The sequence below is a fragment of the Poeciliopsis prolifica genome, unplaced genomic scaffold (assembly GCF_027474105.1).
Source record: "Poeciliopsis prolifica strain line A6 unplaced genomic scaffold, Auburn_PproV2 SCAFFOLD058, whole genome shotgun sequence".
Taxonomy (NCBI): domain Eukaryota; kingdom Metazoa; phylum Chordata; class Actinopteri; order Cyprinodontiformes; family Poeciliidae; genus Poeciliopsis; species Poeciliopsis prolifica.
Genome location: NW_026562433.1, coordinates 2725450 through 2738244, shown reverse-complemented (window position 1 = coordinate 2738244; position 12795 = coordinate 2725450). Strand labels below are relative to the sequence as shown.

At 40.9% G+C, this 12795-nt stretch overlaps 1 protein-coding gene across 4 annotated transcripts in view; it reads left to right on the top strand.

The window, feature by feature from the left end:
- arap2 (ArfGAP with RhoGAP domain, ankyrin repeat and PH domain 2) overlaps positions 1-12795 on the top strand; it is a 130900-nt gene continuing 118105 nt past the window's right edge. For 2 of the 4 annotated variants that reach the window (XM_055060299.1, XM_055060296.1), the window contains exons 1-6: positions 1-94; positions 3163-3290; positions 4293-5170; positions 7752-7825; positions 11573-11649; positions 11960-12024. In XM_055060299.1, coding sequence (XP_054916274.1) covers positions 4359-5170; positions 7752-7825; positions 11573-11649; positions 11960-12024 — 1028 coding nt within the window. In that variant the 5' untranslated portion in view covers positions 1-94; positions 3163-3290; positions 4293-4358. Of the gene's footprint in view, positions 95-1141; positions 1176-3162; positions 3291-4292; positions 5171-7751; positions 7826-11572; positions 11650-11959; positions 12025-12795 lie in introns of those variants that run through there. The other 2 variants (XM_055060297.1, XM_055060298.1) reach the window with 2 other exon arrangements.

The following is a 12795-nucleotide window of genomic DNA, read 5'->3' as shown; positions in this document are numbered from 1 at the left end:
GTTGAAACGGAACGTTATTAGAAAAAAAAGACTCGAGGGAAGTAAAGGTGTGCGGATAAAATGCCGGAAGTTACTTTCTGTTCTTAAGTTGCAGGTAAGCTTTTCTGACCCAGCTGCACACACACGCGAAAAAAAACAAACAAACAAAAAAAACCGTATCAACACCGGGCTGAATGCGCCACATTTAGCAGAAAACAGATTAGCTTCTTTTACGTACGCGTTAAAAGAGAGGACGTAAGCAGTGACGTATGATGTGAATTCTGGACTGGCTCGCGTTTAGCGGCGTTTTAAACAGGTTGACATTTTACGTGATATTTTTCGGCGTGAAGACCCGTTCATCCTGAAGTGAAACCGGGGCTTAGCAGCACCACACGTGGGTTGCTCAATTAAAAAAAAAAAAAAAAAAAAAACCTGAGCGTACCGCTAGGGCTATTAATCTAATTAATAATCTATTTCACTCGAGTTTTAAGCAGCTTTGGGATGTTGGAGAAAGTCTTGAGGTTTTGGGGGGCGCCTGAGCTTCATGTGAAACACGCTCGGGTAATGTTCCTCTCAAACGAGGAAGAAAACACAGGGTGGACTTTGTTCAAAGGGATGCACAGAAAGCTGCGTTTTGTGTTTGTGCGCGTGCATGGGCGCGCGTGCTCGCGGGCAAACCTTCAGTGACTCATGCAGTGGCTGAACCGTCCAATAGTAACAGTACTTGCAGGCTTTCCATTGGATAGTTGTGTTTCAAGTTGTCAAGGTAAATACAAAATGCTATTTTCTAATAGCATGATTGAGAAAACTAGCCCTACTAACTAAAAATGCAATCCTTTGTCCCTGTTAAATCATCAGTTATCTGTGATTAACCAGCTCATTTGAAACACTTGTTTCAGTTTCATCTGCCATATCCAGGTATGAACTTTACTCCTCAAGTCAGCAGAATCAAGAAAGCAGTTGAATGTAACCTGCTTGACAGCACGAAGTAGGCCAAAAGCGAGCAAAGCTGGGATCATTTATCAATCTGGAGAGGATTATCGAGGCGTTTTTGGAGATTTTGGTGCACACTGAGAACTATTCAGAAGTGGAGAAGACAAGAAGTGGCGGTAAACCTGCTCTTCTGGGACGTCACAGGAGACCCCAGAACAATTCTGCAGGCCTCACTTGCCTCAGTTGAGATCAATCTAACTCAGGTCATTACTCTTTTTTAGAATTTTTTAAAATTATTTTTATTTTTTAATGCATGTAAAACAAGAAAAACAACATTTAAATATTATTTGATACATAATGTTTTGTTGTTTTAGAATTATGATCTGGCATTTTAAACTTAGCTGGTCTACAATTTCCTGGAGATCTGGTTTGATTTAGTCAATAAAATATTATTATTATCAAGCAATGAAACCACTTGTTTTTTGAAAAAAGTCTGCAGACATTTGATTGCAGAAAAGGAAAACGTTAATATTTTTATGGTGTTTCGCATAGTACATACAGTGCACAGGTTGTACTTGAATGCCCATGTTGGGTAAAACATCATGTGGGATTATTGACTTTGACACAATGTCAGTGTGTACTGCTGTAAAGATTTCATTGCCGCTCGGGGCTGATTGAATGCTACGTTCAGCTTGTTTTACTTTTTGCTTTGCTTTAGCTGATTTCCCTCTTTTCATTGTAACGTTTAATCTCATCTTCATGTCAGATGAGTTATTAGGCTCAGTGAAAGCTGTCACTGCAGATGCAAAGTTTTTGTGCGGTCTGCTTTCCTCATCGTCGCTTTTGGTTGTCTGGGAAACTGTAATGTCACCAGTGAGACCTCGAACTCTGCTTGGAATTGCATTTGCTTTTCGGAGTTGTGAGCCCAGGTTGAGAATTACACATTTAAGTCGTATTCATTCTGTGAACATAAAGTGTTTAAGGGCCTGAAGCCAAGACACAACGCGTGCCCTTACACCACTTGTGTTCAACAGTCAGACTGAGATTAGGCAAAAATAACATCCTTGAGAGGGTTCGAGGGAAAAATAACCTTGCGGACCAAAATCTGCAGAACCTTTATGACTTGCCATGATGGATTGAATCGTGAATTCTGTTCTCTGCTGAAACATTTCAGAAAAAAAAAAACAAACAGCCTGACTATTGGTTTGGGGCCTGAAGCTTGGTCTTGCAGCAGGAACATGATGCAAAGCACATTACCACGTCCCCATTTGAATGGCTTAAAAAAAAAAAAAAAATCAGCGTTTTGGAATGACGTCAAAGTCTGGAAGTAAAATGCTGTAGCAACACCTTAGCATGCTCAGAAATCAACCAAAGGTCCCGGAACTGAAGCATATTTTTTTCCCCTCTTAATAAAAGAAAGCATAATTTAAAAACAGTTTTTTTATGTACTCAGGTTATATGAGTGTGTTACTTGATCTGAAAGCACTGTAGCTTGTTTTATAGATACAGGCCATTTTTTAAATACCCCTGTTGTGTCTGAAAGTTGCATTTTTTTGTGTGCCAAAGATGTCTTCATACTCAGGAGGTATGTGCAAACCTAGCTGATTGAGTTCTCTTTTTCTCCTTTTTCTTCTCTCTGCAGCTGATGTGTGGCTTTGATAACATTTAGCGTATCTGCAGAATAAGACTTCTCTGCCTGATCTTTATTAATGCGGTTTAGAATCTTCTGTGGGTAGTTGTCTCTCTAAACCGGACTGGTGTGTCCCTTACTGGTAAAACTGCTACAATCCTAGGCTACCTCCAAACACTTGAATCCAGCTTATTCTCACACAGTCACTTGCAGCTTTTATTGCAGTTGCATGGATGCAACTTGTTGCAGTTGCAGTTGACAGTGCACCTGCAAACCTGTATGCGATTTTTAAAATCGTATGCAGTTTTACGATTGTAATAATCTTATTTTGCTTTCACAAGGAAGCTAACTGGAAGCAAGTTTCTGTTCACTGTTTGAGACATCCTTTCAGAGAGAATTTGTGAGCGCCCGAAGAATGTTTCTTAAAAGCAGAAGTAGCGGTACAGGTCCATTGTGAGTGGCAGCTCTATAACCTAAAAGAGAAGTGGATATATTATGAAGCTGATGTTTACGCATCTCCCTGTGAGTTTCAAGTGTATGTGTGTAAAATCTAGATGGTGAGAGGCCACAGTTCTGCTGCAAAGCTTAGCTGTTTCTTTTTTTTTTTTTTTTCTCCACAGGGGTTAGCGTATCAGCAAAGAAGAAGAAAACGTGCCGGTTCGTTCTGGTAAAGCTTAAGTTTTGACGTCAGCTGCTGTTTCATCAGAGCTATTGCTGCTTCCTGCTGCTCTCCAAAGGTGTTGTAAATGTAGGTCTGTTTGCTGGTTGTACATGACTCTGACTTGGCTTTGTTTGTCATTGTTGCGTTAGTACTGAACATGACTTGAAAATATCTGATTAAAAACTGAGCAAAAAAAAAACCCCAAAACAGAAACAAGTCAACAATTTACTCTCTGCCCGTGACGTACTATTTTGTGGTTGGACGCAGTGATGCTCCAAACTATTTCTTGTTCCAACTGCCTCGAGTCAGAATAAAGTGTGAAACCAACTTTGACATTGTCATTTTATTTTTGACATAAAAGTTGTTTGTTTGCACAGAAGCTAAAAGTTGAGATGCAAGAACCGAGGCATTTTCATTCTTTTTGTTTGGACTTGGTCTGCATGAGTTTTTCACAGCATATCCTTTTGTAATGATACAAAGTTCCTTTTTACAACATAATTTTGCCTTTATTTCAACAGCTTGCCAACCAGCCTGTATTATTTACTGTATTTTTCCAATGAGATTAAACAAAATACAACATATATTAAGGGAGAAAGTTCAAAAGAATCAGACGTATTCATTCAGTCTTCTGCTGAAGTCCCTTTGCTTTCAAAGTAAGCTGGACTTGGAATTATTTACACTAAAAAAGCTGAATTTCATGAACCTGTTCAGCTAAAAATGTTGAACGGGAGGCTTGAAAATTACCACAATCAAAACAAATGTCTCTGGTCATTCCCTTGTTAAGATTGTCAAGCGGAAAACCTCTTAGCTCTGGTTACAGACCGATTAAGCATGACAAGAAATTGAACTGTTGGTGTGTATCAGACTTTTTATGTTGGTTTAGATTAGATACAATTTTGTTCTTGCAGAAAGATACTTTTACAAGCCCCACAATTTAATTTACAGCTGCAGAACTTCTGTGCACCATAAAACCTGGTTTGGTCAGTTAGTGTTATATCCCCTTTGTGGTACCTTTTATTTTAATTACACATTAACAAGAAAAAAAAATGTATTTCCTATCTGTTGATGTTTTCTTGTGTGTCTCCACAGTGTGAAGGTAGACTCCTTGTTCTAACTGGAAGCTGGCTAAAGCTTCAGACGTGGGACTAGAGCACCATGTTGGAGCCTCGAGAGTCTCGATACAATATTGAGGAGTGGCTGATGACACTTCGCTTGTCGCAGTACATCACCTTTTTCCAGAAGGCTGGATATCAGGTTGTAGAAGACTGCAGAGGACTCACAGATGAGCGACTGCTGGAGCTTCATGTGCTACCAACCGGCCACCGTAAACGAATCCTCTGGAGTTTAGAGGCGCAAGGGCTGAAGCAGAAGGGTGGAGAGAAAGGTGAAAGTGAGCAGGATGCTCCGGAGAGTGATGGAAATCAAAAGAAGCCACCGTTATTCCCAAGACACATTTTCCGTAAAGACCGAAGCAGGGTGATGTCCTGTCAACATAACCAACCAAAGGAGAATAGGGGCTATAATGTGGAAGGGAGTCAGACTTTGCCTGCGGGTGCAGGACTAACACCAGGTTATGAGAACCAGCCAGATCGCCGACATATTATTCCACCGGTGCCTGCCCCACGTAACCTCCAACTTACACAGACATCTGTGTCCTCATGTCCCTGCGCTCCTACCTCCATGCTCTCGAGTAGCAGCAATGAGTCGCTTCCCACCTCGGAAACGCCGTCTGATTTCGAGGCCTCTTCAGAAGAACAGTGTCAGTCAAACTTTGACTCCCTGCCCTCTGCTACTGATGCTCTCCATCCAGTGCTAGCCGAAGACCAAGAGGATTTTTATGGTGAAATGGTGGAAAACTCAATTTACGAGGCACAACCAGCAGGTCCTCGGCTCACCCGCTCCTACCGGTTAAGGCACCGGCCTGTTCCTGAGATCCCCAGTGAACCTGCTGCTGCGTCCCTGGACAGGTACTGCTTTTTAACTTAAAAAGTATAGCTGCAGGGTTAATAAAGTTTGATTCTCTTTTTGTAGACTCACTGTAGCATTTACACACACATCATGCTCATTAGACGAGTCATCTAGAACGTTTTTGCTTTACTCAGTGTACACATTTACACAGTGGGGGTTTAAGAAATTAATTGCAGCCGCAGCATTAATTAGTTGAGAATCATCTGCTGCATTCCTGCAAATTATTACTACCAATGCCAGAACCTCAATGGCTCTACTAAGCCAGTTATTACAGCCCACCCACTGTAAAAATAGGTTTAAAAATAAAATATGCACAAATGCATGAGTCCCAGCTCAGAAAGTTTTGCTTTTGGCAGAGAGTAAGAGGTGATTACTAGACTGATGCATGAAAAGGTAAAGGTGCCAGGAGTTTCCCCAGCTGTATCAAGCATAGAGAAGTGCAGTGTTGACCTGTTATTGTAAAATGTCATACTATGGTTGAGAAAAACATAGCCAGTAATGGTGTTGAGTTAAAACGGCTCCATCCATCATTCTCATTAAGGTAATATGTCTGTTGAGCCGCAGATTAGCTAGTAGGGATGATCAGTTTTCCTTATTTTATGGCTATCAGCAAAAAAAAAGAATTAGTGAACCCATGAGTACTCTGATAATCTCTATGCTATCTGTTGCCAACCACAAAAACATGCTTAAGATGCAATTGAATGCAGTTATTTTATGCTGTATAGCAGCAGAGTTGCAGCACCAAATCTCGAAACTTAATGATTATCAGATTAATGGGGAAAAAAACGACTGGCAAATAGTTTTTATCATCATTGTAATAAATGCTACAAAAACTTAGTGAGGTTTTTAGTTCTCATTTCCCATCCCTACTGGCTCACCTGAAGGAGCAGCATGACTAAAATGAAACGAACCAGCGAAGGATGTTTGTGCTGATCTGATCTAAAGATCAGATCAAGCAAAAAAGATGTAATATTCTGCAAAACTGAGACTAAAAAATGGTGTTAAATTTCATATGGTTTTGTTCTTTATTTTTGCTTTGGTCTGTGCATAAAAATCAAAAAGACAATATATAAATAACCAAAATGTTATTTTAGCAGCAGTAGACGTAGCTGTTGCTTTTGTGTTGTTTTTAAATACAAGATATTTTTGCTTTGCATTTCTGCACAAATATCTCAACACATTTTAAATTGTGATGGTTTTACCCAAGCTTATCGTCCTATTAGAATCTGATACTGACCTTACCCACAAAGTGGTTTTTGCCCAGTAATTCCAGCAAAGAACGGCATCGAGTTCAGATTGAAACCGCAACTTTTCCTGTTGATGATCCCTTAATAGCAACAATCTTACTCCTTGTGAGCTCAGAGTTGCGTCTCAGCCTCTGCAGGTCTCGTTTGGCATTTAAACCTTAAAGTTCATAGCCATACAATATGTGAAAAGACTGACATATGAAAGCTAATTTAGACATTGCAATAAAAGAACCCTGCTGTTTAAGACAGAGGATTGTAGCACAACTTAGCATAGGAAAGGCTGGTCAGGAGTATCAAGACAAACTACAGACCAGAAGTCTGAGAGCAAAACCAGAACAGCCAGACATTTTGAAGCAACTTGAGGATTCTATTTGATCTTTTTCTTTAAATCAATCGAGGTCTTTAAGATTTAAGATATAGTTACTGCATAGTCAGTTTTCCCTTTTAATTGATATGCACCGTTTTCCTCAATTACTAGACTTTTGACGCATATAAACAGAAACAAGCTTCTAGTTTTAGAATTAAGATTTGTAAGAAAACTTCAGTGCTAACGTTGACAAAAATCACAGTTTGCGTATTGTGTGTGTCTGTGTGTGCATGCATATGCATATGTAAAAAAAGAAACAAACAAAAAAAACCTATGCTTTTCCTTTTTACAATTTTGTAGTACAATAATAATCTCTTGCTGTCCTCTGATAACAAACTGTATATTTCTTCAGGGAACATGTTTGAACATGTCTCTTTACCAAAACCTGAGACAGCGTGCCAGCAGAAATGCCTCAAATGAACTACAAGTCACGGTGTTTGAAATCATGGCTTCCTGTGTTGCTACAAGCCCAGGAACAGTCACTGAGCAAAAGTACTTTAGATGACGAAGTTAAATTTTAATCAAAGATAATCTGAGTAAACAGTGATACGTGAAAAAAGTTATATACCCAAAACCTAAAAACTTGTCGTGCTACTGCTGGAGGCAGCAAATGCATCGAGCACTTCTGATAGCAGGATGGGTTGTGTTTTACTTCTCTCTGAAAGAAGTTTGCTCTAAAATTTGTACAAAAATTATTTTATTCAGGCCACATTGAAGGGTTTCTTCAGAATAAGATGCTTGTACTTGATACTGGTTAATCGCTTTCAGACGTACACTCATGGGGAACCGGAGGAGTACAATTATGTATTCCACAGAAACGAACGCCCTTCACTCTGTACTTTATTTGGACCTTTGAATTGTGAAACTTTCCTCATCTCTGAAGGTCTTTATGCTTACATGGCGTTAACTATTTCTCCCACGTGCTCCACTGTTGGTTCTAATCCACTGATTCTGCTTCCTCCTCAGGAGCGCACAAACAACCAGCCCTGAACACCTAACCGGCTCAGAGCGTCCCACTGGTGCAAACGGCATACAGAAAGGTATCCACAGACTTTCGGCGACATCCCCTTTATCTCGGCTATGAATATTTCATACGGCGGCGGAGTCAGCGGTGCTGTTGTTTGCCCGAATGAAAGCGGGGGAGAAGAGCCAAGGGTAGAGCGTGGGTGCGGCGGGGGTGTTTTCGAAGGCTGTGTCGCGGGAGAAGCCGACACCCCGGTTTCAAGCGCTCATCTCGCCGGGCATATGCTCTCTCATATCTCCTTCCTCGGGGAGGCCTTGGTATATGTTCCTGTCGCACGGCTCTCCGAAGTTTTTCAGAAGTTGTTTAACTTTGGTAGCAACACACAGGCTCGTAGTGCAAGCAGAGCACATATGTTTCCGAGTCTCTAACGTGCCGACTTTATCCGGCTTGCTCAGCCAATCCCCCAGCCGGGGAAAGACTGGACTGAATAATGCTTTTCTTTCACAGGATCTTATCACACAACGGCTTTAAACATGTAAGCCTTCATAGGGTGTTATTTAACGATATTTATCACTCTCCTGATCATTTTTTCCCCCCACCCAATCTGTGCTCTGACACAGATTTTATCTGTTCTATCTACTTTCTTGTTATTGGTAACTTTTACTCTAACTCTGTAGTCTCTTGGCAGGCGATGTTTTGCCAACTTTTGTCCATGTGGAGCAAAATAGGCAGAGAGAATAGACAGGAAGGCGAGACAGTGGAGAGGGTTGGAAGGAACAAGGACGAGATGGATGCAAAGCAGGCTGAGAGAGACCGAGGAGGAGAAGAAGCCAAATATGTCCCAGAGCAGGGACCTGGGGAGCCCGAGTCTCAACTAGCAAGTAAAAATCCACCTAACTTATAGTCAAGAAAGGAAGATGTTATTTGACATATGATTCTCGTGGAGCACGTTTGAAGAGTTCATTCCATGATGAGATTCACAAAAAAGAAAAAAAAAGTGCAGTGCTGTCTCAGAGAAGGATATATTCAGTAAAAATGCATAGCTGGAGGCATGCAGGTATTTAATTTTTGCACCTTGTCCTTCGACACCTCTCCAAAACAGCTCATGTGTTTTGTTTAGTGTTTTTCTCCAGCAGCCCTGATGCCCCTCAGCCCAGCTTAAGTCCTTGTGCGATTTTGTAAGTGGCACACATACAAAATCGCAAATGTCTGACTCTACATTTATATTTACAGCTTGGGTAGTTTTCTGAAAATACTGTAAATCTGAAGTGTATTTGTGGTGCAAACATGTCATAGCAAGGGAGGAAGTCATAACAAAGGAAATCATAAGAAAGTTGTGTTTTCCAGGGTTTTGAAAGAAAAGTGAACGGCTTTTAAAGCTGTCGGCACAGAGCGGTATCAGTGTTTTGTTCAAAGAGTGCGTTGTGTTGCGTTTCCACTTTCAATCGATCATAGCGTGTAAGTGCAAGAGAAAATGAGAAAACATCAAGAGTCACGCTGTCGAGATCGTTTCATCCCATCTATTCTGATTCTCGCCAGTACTACCGAAAGACTATTAAAAACAAGGTTGCAAATCTAGACAGAAATTCTCATTAATTTCAGGAGTAGCAGAAGATGGTGTCTTGGAATTTCTGTGCTGAGAATTTCTAAGAGATCACTAATGAATGTTTATCCTGGAGATGAAAGGAAATCTGTCCTCAGTGCAAATGGATAACAGTGTGAATTAAATTCCAATTGCTTTGTGTCAGATCGTTGCCAGACAGATCAGATAATCCTCTTTTTTTTTTCTTTTGTTTTGTTTTGTTTTTTTCTGGGAAAGCTGGGAATGGTGTGCCAAAAGGAAGAACAAAATTTAATCACTGGCAATATTATTAAAACACAAACAGATATAACAAAAGTATAATGGATCACTGAAATAAAAGGTTTCATGTTTTTAAAAGAACGATGGTGTGCTGATAGAGGTGGTAGTACTGTAATGTACATAAAAAAAAAAAAAAAAATCAGTGTTGTCATGAAAAAACATTTTAAAAGTAATAACCCAAGTTGAAAAATGCAGACTAGGAATTTGAGGTAAAGTTGATAGTAGACAACTTCGGAGGAATTCATGTTGGTTTACTTTCTTAGATAACCCAAGATCAAACAAAAAGAAAAAAAACAACTTGTTTCAATATGTTTAATCCAAGAAAAATACATGTTCAGATCTATTAAAAACTCTTGACTAACTATGCCTGAAAACATCACAGCTCCGGGTGACATATCTTGTTCTTTCGGTCATGATCACAGGTGAGAGTTATAAAAGACAAATTTATCTACCATATAAAAAAAAAATGATGAGAATGACTTCACAGCTAAACTAACTTACTAATTTACCCAGACTCGATGCAGCAAAAAGCTGAAATCCATGCCCTTGATCCCAGTGAACCTGTTCACCTATATTAATAGGTGAACTGGTGGTCAACAAAATTCCTTTTGTTTTGATCCAATTTAGACCCATGTCATAGTTTTTCCAATGTCCCAGGATACTGCAGCTGCAGTGACAGCTCTGGTGCAGTTAACATGTTTCAGCAAACAACTAAACAATAAAAATAGACACTTTGTTTAATTCTCTAACCTTCTCTCTCAGTATAGGGGGTGTCTAAAAAAAAAAGTGTTAATTGCAGCGTGACCTGCGTGTCCCTGACTTGACTCATCTTTTTACCAACTCCGAGCCTGATAGCGGCGTCGAGGTTGCCCAGACTGCTGCTGAACAAAGTCTGGTCAAAAGCAGATAAAGAAGCCTCTGAGAGAAACAACGGCACATAGCAGACAAAAAGCCTCTGAGAAAACAGTAGAGGGGAACAGACAGCAATAGAGTGCAGTGGCGTCTGCGGGGCCCCTCAGAGAGAGCCATGAGTGGCCTGAAGGTCGGCTGATAGAAGGTGATTGATGGTCGCTATCTGCCCACCAAGCTTCTCCGTGGAGAGGGTTGCAGAATCGGCGTGCAGTCCATCATCCAGCATTCTGACCTCTTCATACAGCTTGCAAAACGCACTACTTGCCCCACGTGCTCTTCTGTAATAGCGAGGATGATTGTAGAAAGAAACTTTCTGCTAGATGTTAAAAACATCACCATTTGTGTGGCAGTCTTTTCATTTGGCCCTCTACCCTTTTATATCTTTGTTTTGTCTCAAGGCGTCTTTAAGTGTCTGAGGGTGATTCAATCTTTGTGAAGTCTCAAAGCGTATCTGTCCATCCGCCGATGTCTCTCTGTGTGTGTATGTCTGGCCCTGTGGCGACAACTTCTGGCCTTCGCAATCCTCAGGAGGGAGCCGTGTCATTTTTCACGGTGACGGGAAGCGGCCTACGCGCTGTAGCTCCAGGTCTCCAGACTAATAGTGTCTGGTTTGAGTCTCTCTCTCTTCTTCTTCTTCATCCTCGCTTTCCACCACAGTTCCTGCAGGAACAAAAGACGGAGAAGACAGTCTTGGCAGCGAAGCTGTTCGTTTGAGACAGTCCGAGGAGGATCAGACTCCCATTAGTGCAAAGAAGAGGGCCGAGGCGGAGAGATAGGCACGCTGAAGCATAAAGGGGGAAAAAAAAAAATTAATTGGTTTGTGCCTGGATGGATCAAGGGCTAAGACGTTTACTCAGATCAATGAGTTGGTTAAATGAAAGAGCCCTATAACATCTAAGTGATTTGAAATTCAACCGGAACAATCCGGTTAAGCTCTTCACTTTCAAGCTCCACATTTTAGGCCTTCACACCATGTTTTTTTTTTCTTTTTCTTCAAATTTCCAACTCTTTGACAAAGACACCTTTGTGTTGTTTCTGTCTCCTTTTTAGCTCCACTTCAAAGAACCTTGACGCCCATCGCTCCCTACGGAGAAATATTCCTGTACAACAAGCCCGGCTCGGCTCCGGTAAGACGACGCACACTCCCACTCGTGGACGAGAGACGAGCAGCTCAGCAAAGAGGAACCAGTGTTTCTCAGATCTTCAGCAGCATCTCTGCTGTTTCAGCCACACTCACACCGAACTTCCCTTCGCAGTGTTAATGATGTCACCCGTGAACACAAACTGTGCTCGTTTCAGTGTGCCCCCTGAGGTTAATTGAAATGTCACCCTGCTACTAAAGTTAACATAGTTTAGGGCACCGACTTGATAAGGGTGCCCTGCTGGAAGATGGACGCGTTCTTTTCGTCCGATGCTAATCTCTGCTGCTCTCTGTAGGAAAAAGGGGCCAAAGACGAGCTGCAGAAGGGCTTCAAGGCCAGGATGAAACAGAAGAGAAAGAGGTGTGTATGCTGATGTGGTGGCGCTTTCACAAGCTGCAAGCTGTGGAAAGGAGAAGCCGCCTTCCCTGCTTCCAGCACGAGAATGCTGTTAAAATGCCTGAAATTCACACCGTGTGAGATTTTCACATTGTTCTGCACTTCACAGCCACAAAGTTCATCGTTTTTCATTTAGATCTTATGTATTGCTTATATACGTCAGCAATATATAATTGCAGCATCAATAAAAATGATCTATGAAATCTGCATCTTAATAGTGTAGGATGAATCAGAATCCAGTGCAAAACTTGCCTGCCGCCTAATGAGCAAACAGAGAGTCAACATCCATTTATACCTTTATCGCAGTATAAAAACCTGCCAAAACATGGCCGCTCTTCAGCGGGTTCACATGAATATAAATACATTCCACGCATTTACGATTTTTAGTTATAAAACATATTTTCCTTCCGCTGTACAATTGTTTGCTAGTTTCCTTATAAGATAGATAAAGTTTGTCGTTTTAATGTAATAAAGTACCAGCTGTTTGTTTCAGTGTGAGGAACTGTGCGTGTGAGCAGTTAAAACATTAATTTCACCATTTTTTTGCGATATGAATAAGAAAAATAGTCAGTGGTAAGTGGAGTATACATCACTTCCTGCCTCTCATTAATGCTTAGCAAATGATTATTTCAATATTTTAGGAAATTCAGTGATTAACCTTGCAGAAATTTAGATGTGAGGATCAACGTTGCATTCCCTGTGCTTATTAGCTAATTATGTAGCTCTACAACAAGG